Below are 17,296 nucleotides of genomic sequence, written 5' to 3'. Positions count from 1 at the left end.
ATGTCGGAGAAGGGTTGCTACCGTTCACGCTGGCATCGTGCTTCTACAGTTCACCCTGGAACATTGCTGCTACAGTGCATGATGGAGCCACACTGCTACATTTCAGGATGGAATCGCGCTGCTATAGTACATGACAAAATCGCGCTGCTACATGACAGGATGACGCTGCCACACACCATGATGGAGTCACACTGCTACAGTTCATGGTGGAACTTCACTGCTACAGTTTACACTGGAATTGCGCTGCTACCATTCTCATTGGAATCGTGCTGCTACCGTTCTCGCTGGAATCGCGCTGCTACAATTCATGACAAAACTGCACTGCTACAGTTCATAATGGAACTGCGCTGCTACAGTTCATGATGGAACCACGCTGCTACAGTTCGCGTTGGAAACTCAGTGCTACAGTTCATGATGGAACCGCATAGCTACAGTTCATGATGAAACCGCGTTGCTGCAGTTCATGATGGTACCGTGCTGCTACCGTTCATGATGGGACCGCGCTGCTACGGTTCATGATGGAACCGCACTGCTACGGTTCATGATGGAACCACGCTGCTACGGTTCATGATGGAACCACACTGCTACAGTTCATGATGGAACCACACTGCTACGGTTCATGATGGAACTACGCTGCTACGGTTCATGATGGAACCACACTGCTACGGTTCATGATGGAACCACACTGCTACGGTTCATGATGGAACCGCACTGCTACGGTTCATGATGGAATCGCGCTGCTAAAGTTAACCCTGGAACATCACTGCTACATTTCATGCTGGAGCCGCGCTGCTACAATCCATACTTAATTGTGTTGTTACAATTAATTCTGGAATCATTATGCTACAGTCCTGATGGAATCACACTGCTAGAGTTCATACTGGAATTGCACTGCTACATTTGATGCTGGAATCGCGCTGCTACAGTTCATGTTGGAATCACATTGCTACAGTTCATAAAGAATCGCGATGCATGCTGGAATCACACTGCTACAGTTCATGATGGAACCACATGCTACAGTTCATACTGAAACTGAGCTGCTACAGTTCATACTGGAATCGCGCTGCTACAGTTCATATTGAAACTGAGCTGCTACAATTCCTACTGGAAGCGCGCTGCTACAGTTCATACTGAAACTGAGCTGCTACAATTCCTACTGGAATCGCGCTGCTACAAATCATACTGGAATCGCACTGCTACAAATCATACTGGAATCGCGCTGCTACAAATCATATGGAATCGCGCTGCTACAAATCATATGGAATCGCACTGCTACAAATCATATTGGAATCGCGCTGCTACAAATCATATGGAATCGCACTGCTACAAATCATATTGGAATCGCGCTGCTACAAATCATACTGGAATCGTGCACCAGAATTCATGCTGGAATCGCGCTGCTACAATTCATACTGGAATCGCGCTGCTACGGTACATGATGTGACTGCATTGCTACAGTTCATGATGGATCCAAGCTGCTTCCATTCATGCTGGAATCGCACTGCTAGAATTCTTACTGGAATCGCGCTGCTACAAATCATACAAGAAGCGTGCTGCTACAAATCATACTGGAATCGCGCTGCTACAAATCATACTGGAATCTGCTGCTACAAATCATACTGGAATCGTGCTGCTACAGTTCATACTGGAATCGCGCTGCTACAGTTCGTGCTGGAATCGCACGGCTACAATTCATACTGGAATCGCACGGCTACAATTCATACTGTAATCATGCTGCTACCATTCATACTGGAATCGCGATTCGACAATTCATACTGGAATCGCACGGCTACAATTCATACTGTAATCATGCTGCTACAATTCATGCTGGAATCGCACTGCTATAGTTCATACTGGAATCGTGCTGCTACAATTCATACTGGAATCGCGCTGCTACAATTCATACTGGAATCGCGCTGCTACAATTCATACTGGAATCGCGCTGCTCCAATTCATACTGGAATCGCCCTGCTCCAATTCATACTGGAATCGCCCTGCTCCAATTCATACTGGAATCGCCCTGTTCCAAGTCATACTGGAATCGCCCTGCTCGAAGTCATACAGTCCATGGTGGAATCGCGCTGCTACAGTTTATGGTGGTATCGCACTTCTACAGGTTGTTATGGAATCATTCTGCCACAGTTCACGATGGAAACGCACTGCTCCTAATCACCCTGGATTCACGCTGCTACTGTTCATGCTGGAATCGCACTGCTAGAGTTCATGCTGGAACCTCCTGCTACAGTTCCTAAATCCTGCTACTGTTCATGATGGAATCGTGCTGCTAAAATTCATACTGGAATCGCACTGCTACAATTAATGCTGGAATCACGCTGCTACAATTCATACTGCAATCGCACTGCTACAATTCATACTGGAATCGCACTGCTACAATTAATGCTGGAATCGCGCTACTACAATTAATGCTGGAATCACGCTGCTACAATTCATACTGCAATCGCACTGCTACAATTCATACTGGAATCGCACTGCTACAATTAATGCTGGAATCGCGCTACTACAATTCATACTGCAATCGCACTGCAACAATTCTTACTTCAATCACACTGCTACAATTCATACTGGAACCGCACAGCTACAGTTAATGAAGGAACCGCGCTGTTACAGTTCGTGTTGGAACCGCGCTGCTACAGTTCATGATGGAACCATGCTGCTACAATTCATGTTGGAATCGCGCTGCTTAAGTTGACCCTGGAATATCACTGCTACAGTGCATGATGGAACACGCTTCGGCATTTCATGCTGGAGTCGCGCTGCTACAATCCATACTTAACTGTGCTGTTACAGTTCATACTGGAATCGTTATGCTGCAGTCATGATGGAATCGCACTGCTACATTTGGTACTGGATTCACACTGCTACAATTCACGATTCAAATGCACTGCTGCAGTTCAAGTTGGAACCCCCATGCTACAGTTCATAAAGAATCACGTTGCTACAGTTCACGATGGAACCGCACTGCTACAAATCACCCTGGAAACATGGTGCTGGAATCGCACTGCTAGAGTTCGTGCTGGAACCTCTTGCTACAGTTCATAAAGAAATGCATTGCTACAGTTAATGATGGAACCGTGCTGCTACAATTCGCACTGCAATTGCGCTGGTACAATTCATACTGATTGTCGCGATGCAACAATTCATACTGGAATCGCGCTGCTACAATTCATACTGCAATTGCGCTGCTACAATTCATACTGGAATCGTGCTGCTACAATTCATACTGGTATCACGCTGCTACAATTCATACTGGAATCGCGCAGCTACAATTCATACTGGAATCGCGCTGGTGCAATTCATACTGGAATCGCGCTGCTACAATTCACACTGCAATCGCGCAGTTACAATTCATAATGCAATCGCACTGCTACAATTCATACTGGATTCGCACTGCTACAATTCATACTGGAATCACGCTGCTACAATTCATACTGGAATCGCGCTGCTACAATTCATACTGGAATCGCACTGCTACAATTCATACTGGAATCGCGCTGCTGCAATTCATACTGCAATCGTGCTGCTACAATTCATACTGGAATCGCACTGCTCCAATTCATACTGGAATCACCCTGCTCCGAGTCATACTGCAATTGTGCTGCTACAGTTCACGCCGGAATCGCGTTGCTACTGTTCTCGCTGGAATGGTGCTGCTACAGTTCATGATGGAACTGCGCTGCTACAGTTCACATTGGAACCTTGTTGCTACAATTCATGATGGAATTGCACCACTGCAGTTTATGACGGAATTGCACTGCTACCGTTCATGGCGGAATCGCGCTGGTACAGTTCGTGATGGCATCGCGCTGGTACAGTTCATGACAGAATCACGCTGCCACACACCATGACTGAATCACACTGCTACAGTTCATGATGGAACCGCGCTGCTACAGTTCATGATTGAACCGCTCTGCGACAGTTCACGATGGAATCGCACCATTATAGTTCATGATGGAACCGCATTGCTACAGTTCATGATGGAACAGCGCTGCTACAGTTCATGATGGAACTGCACTGCTACAGTTCACCCTGGAACATTATTGCTACAGTTCATGATGGAACCGCGCTGCTACACTTCATGATGGAACCGTGCTGCTGCAGTTCATGATGTAACTGCGCTGCTACAGTCCACCCTGGAACATCATTGCTACATTGCATGATGGAACCACGCTGCTACATTTCATGCTGGAGCCGCGCTGCTACAATACATACTTAACCGCGCTGCTACTGTTCATACTGGAATCCTTATGCTACAGTCCAGATGGAATCAAACTGCTAGAGTTCATACTGGAATCGCACTGCTACATTTGATGCTGGAATCTCACTGCTCCAGTTCATGATGCAATCGCACTGCTGCCGTTCATAATAGAATCGTACTGCTACAGTTCACGATGGAACCACATTGCTATTAATCACCTTGGAATCGCGTTGCTACGGTTCATGCTTGAATCGCACTGCTCATGTTCATGCTGGAACCCCATGCTACAGTTCAGAAAGAATCGCTTTGCTACAGTTCATGATGGAACCACACTGCTACAGTTCATGATGAAACGGCTCTGCGACAGTTCATTGTGGAACTGCGCTGCCACAGTTCACCCTGGAACATCGCTGCTGCAATGCATGATGGAACCATGCTGCTACAGTCCATGCTGGAGCCGCGCTGCTACAAATCACCCTGCAATCGCGCTGCTACTGTTCATGCTGGAATCACACTGATAGAGTTCATGATGGAACCGCACAGCTGCAGTTCATACTGGACTCACACTGCTACAATTCATACTGAAATCGCTCTGCTACAGTTCATACTGGAATAGCACTGCTACATTGGACGCTGGAATCGTTATGCTACAGTTCATGATGGAATAACTCTGCTACAGTTCATACTAGAATTGCGCTGCTACAATTCATGATTCAAATGCACTGCTACCGTTCACACTGGAATCCCCCTGCTTCTAGTTCATACAGAATCGCGTTGCTACAGTTTATGACGGAATCGCACTGCTACAGGTCATACTGGAATCACACAACTACAATTCATACTGAAATCGCTCTGCTACAGTTCATACTGGAATCATGCTGCTACAGTTCATACTGGAATCGCGCTGCCAGAATTGATACTAGAATCGCGCTCCTACAGTTCATACTGAAACGGAGCTGCTACAATTCATACTGGAATCACACTGCTACAATTCATACTGAAATCGCACTGCTACAGTTCATGACAGAATCGCGCTACTACAGTTCATGACGGAATCATGCTGCTACAGTCATTCTGGAGCCGCGCTGCTACAATCCATACTTAAACCATGCAGCTGCAGTTCTGCTATCGTACTGCTGCAGTCCTGATGGAATCACACTGCTATAGCTCATAATGGAATCGCGCTGCTACAATTAATACTGGCATCGCGCTGCTACAACTAAAACTGGAATCATTATGCTACAGTCCTGATGGAATCACACTGCTACAGTTCATACTGGAATAGCACTGCTACATTTGACGCTGGAATCGTTATGCTACAGTTAATGATGGAATCACACTGCTATAGTTCATACCAGAATTGCGCTGCTACAATTCACGATTCAAATGCACTGCTACCGTTCATATTAGAATTGCGCTGCTACAATGCACGATTCAAATGCACTGCTACCGTTCATACTGGAATCCCCCTGCTTCCAGTTCATAAAGAATCGCGTTGCTACAGTTGACAAAGGAATCACACTGCTACAGGTCATACTGGAATCTCACTGCTACAATTCATACTGGAATCGCGCTGCCAGAATTGATACTAGAATCGCGCTCCTACAGTTCATACTGAAACGGAGCTGCTACAATTCATACTGGAATCACACTGCTACAATTCTTACTGAAATCGCGCTGCTACAGTTCATGACGGAATCGCGCTGCTACAGTTCATGACGGAATCATGCTGTTACAGTTCATGCTGGAGCCGCGCTGCTACAATCCATACTCAAACCATGCAGCTGCAGTTCTGCTATCGTACTGCTGCAGTCCTAATGGAATCACACTGCTACAATTCATACTGAAATCGCGCTACTATAGTTCATGACGGAATCATGCTGCTACAGTTCATGCTGGAACCGCGCTGCTACAATCCATACTCAAACCATGCAACTGCAGTTCTGCTATCGTACTGCTGCAGTCCTAATGGAATCACACTGCTACAGGTCATACTGGAATCGCGCTGCTACAATTAATACTGGCATCGCGCTGCTACAATTAATACTGGAATCGTTATGCTACAGTCCTGATGGAATCACACTGCTACAGTTCATACTGGAATAGCACTGCTACAATTCACGATTCAAATGCACTGCTACAGTTCATACTGGAATAGCACTGCTACATTTGACGCTGGAATCGTTATGCTACAGTTCATGATGGAATAACTCTGCTACAGTTCATACTAGAATTGCGCTGCTACAATTCACGATTCAAATGCACTGCTACAGTTCATACTGGAATCCCCCTGCTTCCAGTTCATAAAGAATCGCGTTGCTACAGTTTATAAAGGAATCGCACTGCTACAGTTCATGATGGAATCGCACTGCTACAGTTCATATCGAAACTGAGCTGCTACAATTCATACTGGAATCGCGCTGCTACAATTTATGCTGGAATCATGTTGCTATAATTTATGCTGGAATCGTGTTGCTATAATTTATGCTGGAACTGCGCTGCTACAGTACATGATTGGACTGCATTGCTACCATAAGACCACAAGACATAGAAGCAGTTTTAGGCCAGCCAGTCCATCGGGTCTGCTCCAGCATTCAATCATGTCTGTTATTTTTCTCATCCCCATTCTCCTGCCTTCTCCCCATAACCCCTGATCCCCTTATTAATCAAGAACCTATCTATCTCTGTCTTAAAGACACTCAAGAGATTTGGCCTCCACAGCCTTCTGCGGAAAAGAGTTCCACAGATTCACCACTGAAGAAATACCTCCTTATCTCTGTTTTCAAGGATTGTCCCTTTAGTCTGAGTTTGTGTCCTCTGGTTCTAGTTTTTCCTACAAGTGGAAAGGTCGTCGCCACGTGATGCGCGATCAATAACTACTGAAACGAGGAAGTAGTCCGAATTGAAGGCTTTAATCAACAAGATGTTTCCCCAGCAGCTCAAGTATAGAAAGAAGGTTGGCGGCTGGGTATCACGGGTTCTTATACCCTGCTTCACTGGGCATAGCTACCTTACGCTCCAACCAATAAAAAGCAAAAACTTGGGCTAATGAGCAGGGAGCCTTCTCCACCAATGGTAGCTCACACTCCCAGGTACCGTAGTACCTCTAGTCATACTACCACACCACGTCAGTGGTGTTCTGTGTTGCTTATTTCAGGATGGTTGGCATAATGCCACAAAGACCACAAAACAACTTGAACTGAAACAAAGCTATACATTTATTAACACTACTAAATTGGATTTGACACATACGCCTTAAGAATACACAGTTGATTAATAACATCAAAACTACACTCTACAGCTAATCTCACCACTGGTTTAAACTGTGATCTGCACTCTCACTATCTGTATTCTGACTCTCCCTAGCTAACTCCTGCACACTTTCCCAGACCCTCCCACATCACTGCCTTATATAGTTGTAATGGTAGCTCTCTCTAGTGGCTACACTCGACACCTCATTAACCCTAGCATTGCTGATAGTTATGATAATACCACAACACCCATGCTATCTAGGCCTTGCAGTATCCTGTAAGTTTTAATAAGATCCCCCCTCATCCTTCTAAACACAAAAGAGTACAGACCCAGAGTCCTCAACCGTTCCTCATGCGACAAGCTCATCATTCCAGGGATCACTCTTCTGAACCTTCTCTGGACCCTTACCAAGGCCAGCACATCCTTCCTTAGATACGGGGCCCACAACTGCTGACATGAACTGTACCAGTGCGATTCCATCATGTACTGTAGCAGCATGATTCTGTCATGGTGTGTGGCAGCGTCATTCTGTCATGAACTGTACCTGCGCGATTCCATCATGAACTAGTGTGGTTTCATCATAAACTGTAGCGGTGCGATTCCATCATGAACTGTAGCACTGAGGATCCAACGCAAACTGCAGCAGCGCAGTTCCATCATGAACGATAGCAGCGCGGTTTCAGCATCAATTGTAGCTGTTCTTTCCAGCATGAATTGTAGCACCATGATTCCAGCATGAACTGTAGCTGCACAGTTTCAGTATGAACTGTAGCAGCGTGATTTCAGTATGAACTATAGCACCGAGGTTCCATCATGATCTGTAGCAGCGCAATTCCAGCACCAACCGTAGCAGCGTGATTCCAGCATGAACTGTAGCAGCATGATTTTAATATGAACTATAGCACCGAGGTTCTATCATGAACTGTAGCAGCGCGATTCTAGTGCGAATTATAGCAGCGCGGTTGCATTATTAACTGTAGCAGGGCGGTTCCAGTGTGAACGGTAGCAGCCCTATTCCGACATGAACTGCAGCAGCGATTCCAGCATGAATTGTAACAGCACAGTTTCAGTATGACCTACAGCAGGGTGATTCCATCATGAAAAGCAGCATTTTGTGTTGGAACCGCATTTCTACATTTCATGCTGCAAACACGCTGCTACAGTTCATGCTAGAACGCACTGCTACAGTTCTTGATGGAACTGGCTGCTAGTTCATGGTGGGATCGCGGAGCTAGTTCATGGCAGAATCATACAGTTAGTTGATGGCGTGATCGCGCTGCTACAGTTCATACTGGAATCGTGCTGCTACGGTTTATGCTGTAATTATGCTGCTAGATCTTTTTTAAAATATTTTTATTGAAGTTTATTTATTTTTACAAATTTGCAACAAATTAACAACACAAAAGACAGCTATTCGGATATTGCACAATACACTACAGAGAAAACACAACCAAATGTTAGATCCCATGCAAAAGAAAAAAACTCTCTCTCACCCCATATAAACAAAACATCCACGCTTCCCCCCCCTCCCCCCAAACAACTGATGTTGGCTAACTCTTTAAAGAAGGAAATGAATGGCTGCCATCGCAGATAGAACCCCTCAACAGATTCCCTGACGGTGTTCTTGACCTTCTCCAGATGCAGACATTCCTTAAGGTCACTCAACCAGACTGAGATACTGGGCGGACTTGAAGACCTCCACCCCAGCAGAACTAACAAGGCCAAGATGAGGACATCCGCCTCCACCCCTGTCTGCAGCCCGTGCAAGTCCGACCCAACATGATTGAATTTTTGCAAGAAGTGAACAGGTGTGTAGATGAGGGAAGTCCATTTGAAGTTGGCTACTTGGACTTCAGCAAGGTTTTTGATAAGGTCGCACATGGGAGATTGAAACCAAAGGTAAGAGCCCATTGGATGCAAGGTAATTTGGCAAACTGGATCCAAAATTTGTTCAGCGGAAGGAAACACAGGATGATGGTTGAGGGGTGTTCTTCTGACTCGAAGCCTGTGTCCGCAGGGATCAGTGTTGGACCCTTGCTGTTTGTGTTTTATCTAAATGATTTAGATATGAATGTGGGAGGGCTGATCAGTATGTTTGCGGATGATACAAAACTTTGTGGATGATGGATGATAAATGAGAGGATACACTTCATGCAACATCCTGCTGCTAATTAATGGCAGCATCCTGCTGCTACATTTCATGCTCGAATCGCAATGCTAGTTCATGGCGTGATCGGGCTGCTAGTTTGTGGCGGTTTTGCACGGCTAGCTTGTATCAGAATCGTGCTGCTACAGTCCATGCTGGAATTGCACTGAAATCCTACCATGGCAGCATTGTGCTGCTCGTGCATGGCGGGTTCGCGCTGTTATTCATGGGTGGATCACACTGCTAGTTCATGCTGGAATCAGACTGCCACAGTTCATGCTGGATAGCGTTTCTAGTTCATGGTTGGAGCGCGCTTCTGCAGTTGACATGGTTCAAACAGCATGCCTAGCGCATTCTGCATATGCAAGCACAGGGAGGCCATCTTATTCATGAAGCCAGGGCACGTGTGGGAGGTAATGCTTTTTGATATTACACTATCGCTGGTTATATCTTTGCCCCTGCACAATAGATCGCTTTGTATCCAAGTGGCGCGGTGAAGAAGGAGAGTCAAGTGGAGGCTCAAAGATTTCAGAGGAAGAAGTAGTAGCCAGAAAGAGAAAAATATGTGATGACAGCAGAATGGTAAAAGCAAGTTGGGAGCTGGATTCTTTTGTTACTGAACAGAAAGGAAGACCCTTGTCTTTAAGTTGCAACAAGGCATTAGCAGTTCCAAAAAAACATAAAGTTAAGGACATTATGAAACATTGTAAAAAGTCTTACAACACCAGGTTAAAGTCCAACCTGTTTGTTTTGAATCACTAGCTTTCAGAGCACAGCTCCTTCCTCAGGTGAATGAAGAGGTGGGTTCCAGTAACATATATATATATATATATATATATATATATAGACAAAGTCAATGATGCAAGATGATACTTTGAATGCTAGTCTTTGCAGGTAATCATGTCTTTACAGGTCCAGATGGAGCAACTGGAGAGAGGGGTAATCACAGGTTAAAGAGGTGTGAATTGTCTCAAGCCAGGACAGTTGGTAGGAATTTGCAAGCCCAGGCCAGATGGTGGGGGAGGGAATGTAATGCGACATGAATCCAAGGTCCCGGTTGAGGCCGTACTCATGTGTGCGGAACGTGGCCTATCAGTTTCTGCTCGGCGATTCTGCGTTGTCGCCGTCCTGAAGGCCTTGGAGAACGCTTACCCGAAGATCAGAGGCTTATGCCCTTGACTGCTGAAGTGTTCCCCGACTGGAAGGGAACATTCCTGCCTGGCGATTGGCGCGCAATGTCCTTTCATCCATTGTCGCAGTGTCTACATGGTCTCGCCAATGTACCACGCTGTGCCACAATGCACCAAAAAAAAGCAAACTGGCCACATTATGAAACATGACATTCCTCTCATGTGGTAAACATTCCGATGGAGGCATCGAATTATTACAGCACGGAAAGAGGCCCTTCGATTCACTGTGTCTGCACCATCCATCAAGAATCTATTTACTCCAATCCCATTTCCAGCATTTGGCCCATAGCCTTGTATGTTATGGCATTTCAAGCACTCATCTACTTCTTAAATGTTGTGAGGGTTCCTACCTCTATCCCCCTTGCAGGCGGAGAGTTCCAGCCTCCACCATTCACATCCACCAGCCTCCCCCTCCCCCAGCCTTCCCTGCTCCAAGGAAAATAACCCCAGCCTATCCAATCTCTCATCATAGCGGAAACATTCCAGCCCAGGAAACATCCTGGTGAATCTCCTCTGTAAGCCCTTTCTGCCAAATGTGTTCGACAGCTTTCAAATCTGAAGGAAGCCACGAAAGTGAAGACACAGAGGAAAGATCCAGCCATTAGTCGCATTCATGCAGTTAAGATACGCATAAATATTTCATTTGTTTTTGCCCTTTGGAGTTGCTGCCAGCTCTATTAGTGTATGAATGATTATTTATGCATCTTCTGTAACTGGATATGAAATGTTTGCCGCACATTAAATGTACTTAAACTTATTCATGGGGTCATGGTGCATGCATATGCCCAATTTCAATATTGTGGCCCACTGAGATGAAGGAGGGCCACTCATGTGGCTCACTCACTAGCCTAATTGGTGCATCACTGCTCTCCACCATCGACAAGGGGCTGGTTTAGCACACTGGGCTAAATAGCTGGCTTTTAAAGCAGACCAAGCAGGCCAGCAGCACGGTGCAATTCCCGTACCAGCCTCCCCGAACAGGCGCCGGAATGTGGCAACTAGGGGCTTTTCACAGTAACTTCATGGAAGCCTACTCATGACAATAAGCGATTTTCATTTTCATTCACAAGGCTCAAGCCAGGAATGTGTGGAATGCTTATCACTTCACTCACCTCATGCAACAAATCAAAAACGAAGCTCAACATCATCCAGCACTGAACAAATTTTTTGACCGCCTTCATTGCCACTGGATTTAATACCTGACTCTTTCAATGCTATCACACTTTGTTTCCAGTCTGTACTATCTACAGATGCACTACTGTAACTTACCAAGTTTATTTTCACAGCACTCAGCAGCTCTTTGACCTCTAACACAGAGGAAGACAAGAACAGTAAAATTACTGAAATACCATCACGTGCAAGTTGATAAATCACACACCAATCCTACATTGGGATGTGGGATGCTGCTTTATATTTGTTGAATGAATAACATCCTGGAATCTCCTCCTGACACCTTCTTCAAAGCATCAGTAACCAAAGGGCTGCAACAGTCTAAGAAGGGCCACTAATATCGGCATGGCAACCCAGAATTAAAAAAATTAAACTTTCCAGTGTTGCTCACATCTAGGAAAGAATAATTTTTTTTAAAAACTGGTTGAATACTCTCTCTGGTGCTGACATGCAGAAGCATCAATCTCGAGCCGGATTACCACATCTCATGTTTTTTCAGTTTTGATACTTCCTGTCACACTAAACCCGAGCCAACAACAGTGCATCTACTGCCAGCACTTCTGCCTCACAGCACCAGCGATGGCTGCACCAGCTGCTGTATGTCATGTCTGAATAGAGTCGGTGGGTAAGAAAGTGCCCGGTGTAGGAAGCACTCTTTCAACTCTTTGCATTCTCCATGCATTTAGAATAGCTTAGCGAGAGCTTGGAGCTGTACTCATTCAGCTCTGCTCTGAAGTCACACCAGCCTCCAAACTACACTTAGCTTTGTTTATAGAAATCTCAATGGAGCCAAACATTTCTTGGCAAACAACGCTGTGACTTTCAGGAATCTACGTCACAGCAGCAGAGAACTGCAGAGGGGTTAATGTGATTGATATCAACAAAACCAGCACCAGAAGGCATTTAATTACAGATTACAATATGATTGCGGTTAGAATTGCCTTAGCCTCATGGGCGCCTCATTATTTGGACGTTGCAGAGCGTACGCTGCTGTTGCAGTCTGCAGCTTTCGAATCCCTGTGCAGAAAATATGAATGAAGCAAGAACGACTGCCCGCCCATCCCCTCGTCCACTGTCATGCCGCATTCTCCATTCACACCAGAAGTCCAGTCCTCATACGTGTTGTTAACCACTCTGTCCTCGTGTGCAGTCTGTGCTCTCTCACTGCAGGAGATCTAGGACTGCAGCAGCTGCCTGGCTTTGTTCTCTAGCCGAACACGACATCTTTTTCAGCTCGCTCGCAGCGACTGCAGTGAATCAGCAGGTGGTGATTACAGCGCATCCTCTTTATCCCTTTCATCCTGGAAATATTTGTGCAGGAGATAATGATATCTCACCAACTGTAAACAGAACTTGAGGTTTTTATACCTGCTGCAACATCACTGCAGCAAGGTCCAGACTACTGACTATACTGGAGCCCATCTTTACTTGGTGCCTTTAAATGTAAGGTTTTGCTGAGCGAACCCTGCACAGGTTATCCATGCTGACCCCAGAGACCGGCTAAAGTTGACCAACAAGTCCCCAAAAATCTGACAGAAAATCGTGACCAGACAGGACATGTGAAAATATGTAATGGCACAGGCTCTGTACCTCAAGTTGCAAGTACACATAATATTCTTTCTCTTATATTGGACTGAAAACATAAATACATAAAAAGAGCCAGCGGAAACGACAAGTGTTGAAAGCATAAAACTCTTGCTACATTTCCTGAATAGTCCAGGCGCATCTGCTCCTGGGAAATTTTTCATATTTTTCTACATTAATGATGTATTTGGGATATTTGTATGCATCGCCGTACTTCAGAGTAGATTGTTAGCACAATAAAAGGACTGGGTTTTCACCAAAGCAACCAGATCAAATAGTAATTCTCCCACATCCAATCCCTCACCACCACAGATTGCCAAGGTACGCTACTCCCACCATACCACAGTTCACAGAGATATTGCACTTCATCCAACTCTCCAACCTTCTACAGAGGTAGACCTTTATCGAGACCTGCCAGTTCATACTGACACTCTTCTCCCCCGCCAACCCAATCATGCTAATGTTCATCTTTGGGTTCCCCTCATTCAACAGCACACTTTTTCCTCTCCTGTCCCAAAGTGCTGCTGTCCTCTTCTCACCAAAGCCACACTCCCAGCTTCACTGCCATCCATTTCCCCTATACCTTTCCTGTTCACTTTCTTCGTCCCACCTTGACAGGTATTGACGTGTCCCATCCTTTCCCTTTTGTCAAGCACTCTAAGTCACCCCATGCTCCTCATGCTATCGCACTTTGCCTCTCACACCTTTGCTTGGGACCAATTTCATTCTTGCTGCTCCTCCCAGGTTTGGCACAAATGCACAGCATAGCTCCCACCCACCATTTCCCTGTATCTATTGCCAGTTTAGCTGCCTCTGCATACTGAAGGCTAAACTTTCATTGCCAGAAGGGTTCCCAACTCTAGAATACAAAGAACTACTTGGGCTCTTTATGCTATGAGTAGTATGAAACGGGAAAGAGGAAATTACAATAACTGTTGGACTTGGGTGGATGGGGTCCTGGTTGTGCTGACATGCGCCAACAAGCAGTAACACTTTGAGCACTCCCCCTGAGTGTCAGCAGCGCATGTTTACACTTAACGATGAGTAGAACATTTGCATTTTTTTAAATTCTCAAAACTTTGCGCTAATACCTCCAGTTCTGCATACAATTGCCATCAATCACCGAGCCATAATTAATAGCCTGTCTAATTTTGGAGTCTTTTAAAGTAGATTGAGACAAATGGTCCAAAACTTGCAAGTGTTGAAAAGCCACTGCTATCCACTGACACCGCCCTTCATAAGTCATTGGGACCTCCCTCAGGAGCCAAGTGAGACCCGCTTGCATTGCTACACCAGGCAAGACAGCCCTCAATAATGGCCAACCAACTACCAGACCGACTTCCCTCAGTGACCTGGTGAAATCACCCTCAGTGACTCAGACAGGACAACCCTCCGAGCCCTTCTCAAAAATTTAAGAAAAATCAAATTCGTACTTTCATCCGGGTTTGGTGCAGCGAGGATTGCACTGTGTTTTCGTTTAACCTCTTCCACGTTCTCAGATATCTTGTCGATGAAGCCTCGGATTTCTTCAACCTGATAATTGGAAGAGATCAAAGCATTTAGATACATGTTCCCTTCACAACTCATTCGAGTCTAGAGCACATAAGAAAGCAGACTAATGTTCAGAACATTATCCATTGCACAATGCACGATAACAACGACACCAACAATAAAGCAGACTCGATGGGCCAAATGGCCTCCTTCTGCACTGTATGTTCTATATTCTCCAGGGCAATTAGGTTTGGGCAACAAATGCTGGCCTAACCACCGGCACCCACATCCTGTAAATGAATATAAAACATTCCCATTTTTGATCTGAAGCCATGTCCACACTCAATATCCAAACATTATTCATCAACACAGTTTCTCCAAATTTAACCCTCCTCACCTAACACCCTGGATAACTTGGCACCTTCCATCAACTCAAACATTCTAACTTTTATTTAATCCTTGTTTGGCTCCTGTTCTTCTCAAGAAAAGGGAGGAGGTCTTGGGCAAAGGAATACTGTGGAAAGTATAAAACAGCCTGGGTTTTGCTGGGGCATAGCTGAGGCAGGAATGTGGGCCAGGAGGGCTGGAACACACTGCCTTCATCAAGTTGTGCAATGGAATATTTTATGTACAAAGACGAGCCTGAAAGGCTGCAGCTCTGACAATAGAAGTCTACCTCAGTATTGGAATAAGTTATCAGCCGAGGCTGCATGGGGGATTACAGGGGAATGCAATACCAACTGAGGCAAGCTTACACTTTAGGAAATAAACCATTTGTGTTGCCACTGACATAACAGAATGCTGATATTTGCCATGCTTCTCTTTTCTGACATCCATCTCCTTTATTATCAATTTTATTTCCTTGCAAAATATTGGTTCAGTAATCTGCTGGAGCGAATGCTTTTCAATCCAAATTATAGCTCGAGATGCAAATTAAATTCAGTCCTGAAACAACAATACCGCCCAAATATACAATCTTTTTATGGATCAAAACGGCACAGGAGGTGGCCATTTGGTTCATTGAACTCATGTTGGCTCTCTGTCGAGCAATCCAGTCGATCCTATCCGCCTTCTATCCATGTAGCCCTGTCGGTTTATTTCCTTCAACTGCCCATCCAATTTCTTTTTAATTCACCGTCTCCACTATCACCACCCTCTAGGGCAATAAGTTCCGGGTCATTACCGCTTGCTTCATAAAAGGTTCTTCCTCACATATCCCCAAATCTCTTGCACAAACCCTTAAATCTTAGTTCTGGGTCTCCCAGACCTTGCACCATCAGCTAAGTGGAACAGCTTTCCTTTGTTGACCTTAGCCAAACCTGTCATAATCCTGTACATCTCTGTCAAATCTCCCCCCAATCTCCTTTGTTCCAAGGAGAACAATCCCACCCTCTCCAACCCACTCTTGTGGCTAAAATCCCCCATCTCTGGAATCGTTCAAGTAAATCACCTCTGCACCCTTTCAAGGACCCTTGCATGCTTTCTAAAGTACAATGACCAGAACAGGAAGCAGTACTTTAGTACCAGTGGTTTAAAAGGTTCATCATATCTTGCCTGCTTTTCTACTATTTACCTCTATTTATGAAACCCAAGATCCCATATGCTTTGCAAACCATTTTATCGTCTTTCTTTTTTAAATAAATTTTAGAGTACCCAATTATTATTTTTTTCCAATTAAGGGGCAATTTAGCGTGGCCAAACCACCTAACCTGCACATCTTAGGGTTGTGGGGGTGAAACCCACGCAGACACGGGCAGAATGTACAAACTCCTCATGGACATGATCCAAGACCGGGATTCGAAACTGGGTCCTCAGCGCCGCAGTCCCGGTGCTAACCACTGCGCCACCGTGCTACGCTCAAACCATTTTATCAATATATCCTGACACCTTCAAAGATCTACGCACATGAACCATGGAACCATTTTAGAACTGTCATTTAATTTATATTGTTTCTTGTTGTCCCTTCTGTCAAGAGCATCACCTCACACTTCACTGTATTAAATTCCATCTGCCAATTGTCTGTCCATTCTGCTAGCCTCTCTATGTCCCGTATTATGACCAGGTGAGAAGGGATGAATTGGCTCCCCTCTATTCAGCCACTTTGGTTTGTTCCAACAAGGTGCAAATTTCCTTGTCATAGTGATAGACTTTTTCGGAATCCAAATATAGTTAACCATTGATGCAGTGATTGATAAACAGCTAATCAAACAAGGTTTTTAAGTTAAAGAGCAAACTTACTAACCACTA

At 45.1% G+C, this 17,296-nt stretch overlaps 1 protein-coding gene across 3 annotated transcripts in view; it reads right to left on the bottom strand.

Annotated features, from left to right (window-relative positions):
* LOC119974781 (syntaxin-1A) overlaps nt 1–17,296 on the bottom strand; it is a 339,400-nt gene that overhangs the window by 222,812 nt on the left and 99,292 nt on the right. For all 3 annotated transcript variants that reach the window (XM_038814026.1, XM_038814025.1, XM_038814027.1), the window contains exon 3: nt 14,992–15,091. In XM_038814026.1, the coding sequence (XP_038669954.1) occupies nt 14,992–15,091 (100 nt within the window). The remainder of the gene's footprint in view (nt 1–14,991; nt 15,092–17,296) is intronic.

The sequence above is a fragment of the Scyliorhinus canicula genome, chromosome 12 (genome assembly GCF_902713615.1).
Source record: "Scyliorhinus canicula chromosome 12, sScyCan1.1, whole genome shotgun sequence".
NCBI classification, from domain to species: Eukaryota; Metazoa; Chordata; class Chondrichthyes; order Carcharhiniformes; family Scyliorhinidae; genus Scyliorhinus; species Scyliorhinus canicula.
The sequence above is the reverse complement of the archived record's forward strand: the minus strand, read 5'-3'. Positions and strand labels throughout refer to the sequence as shown.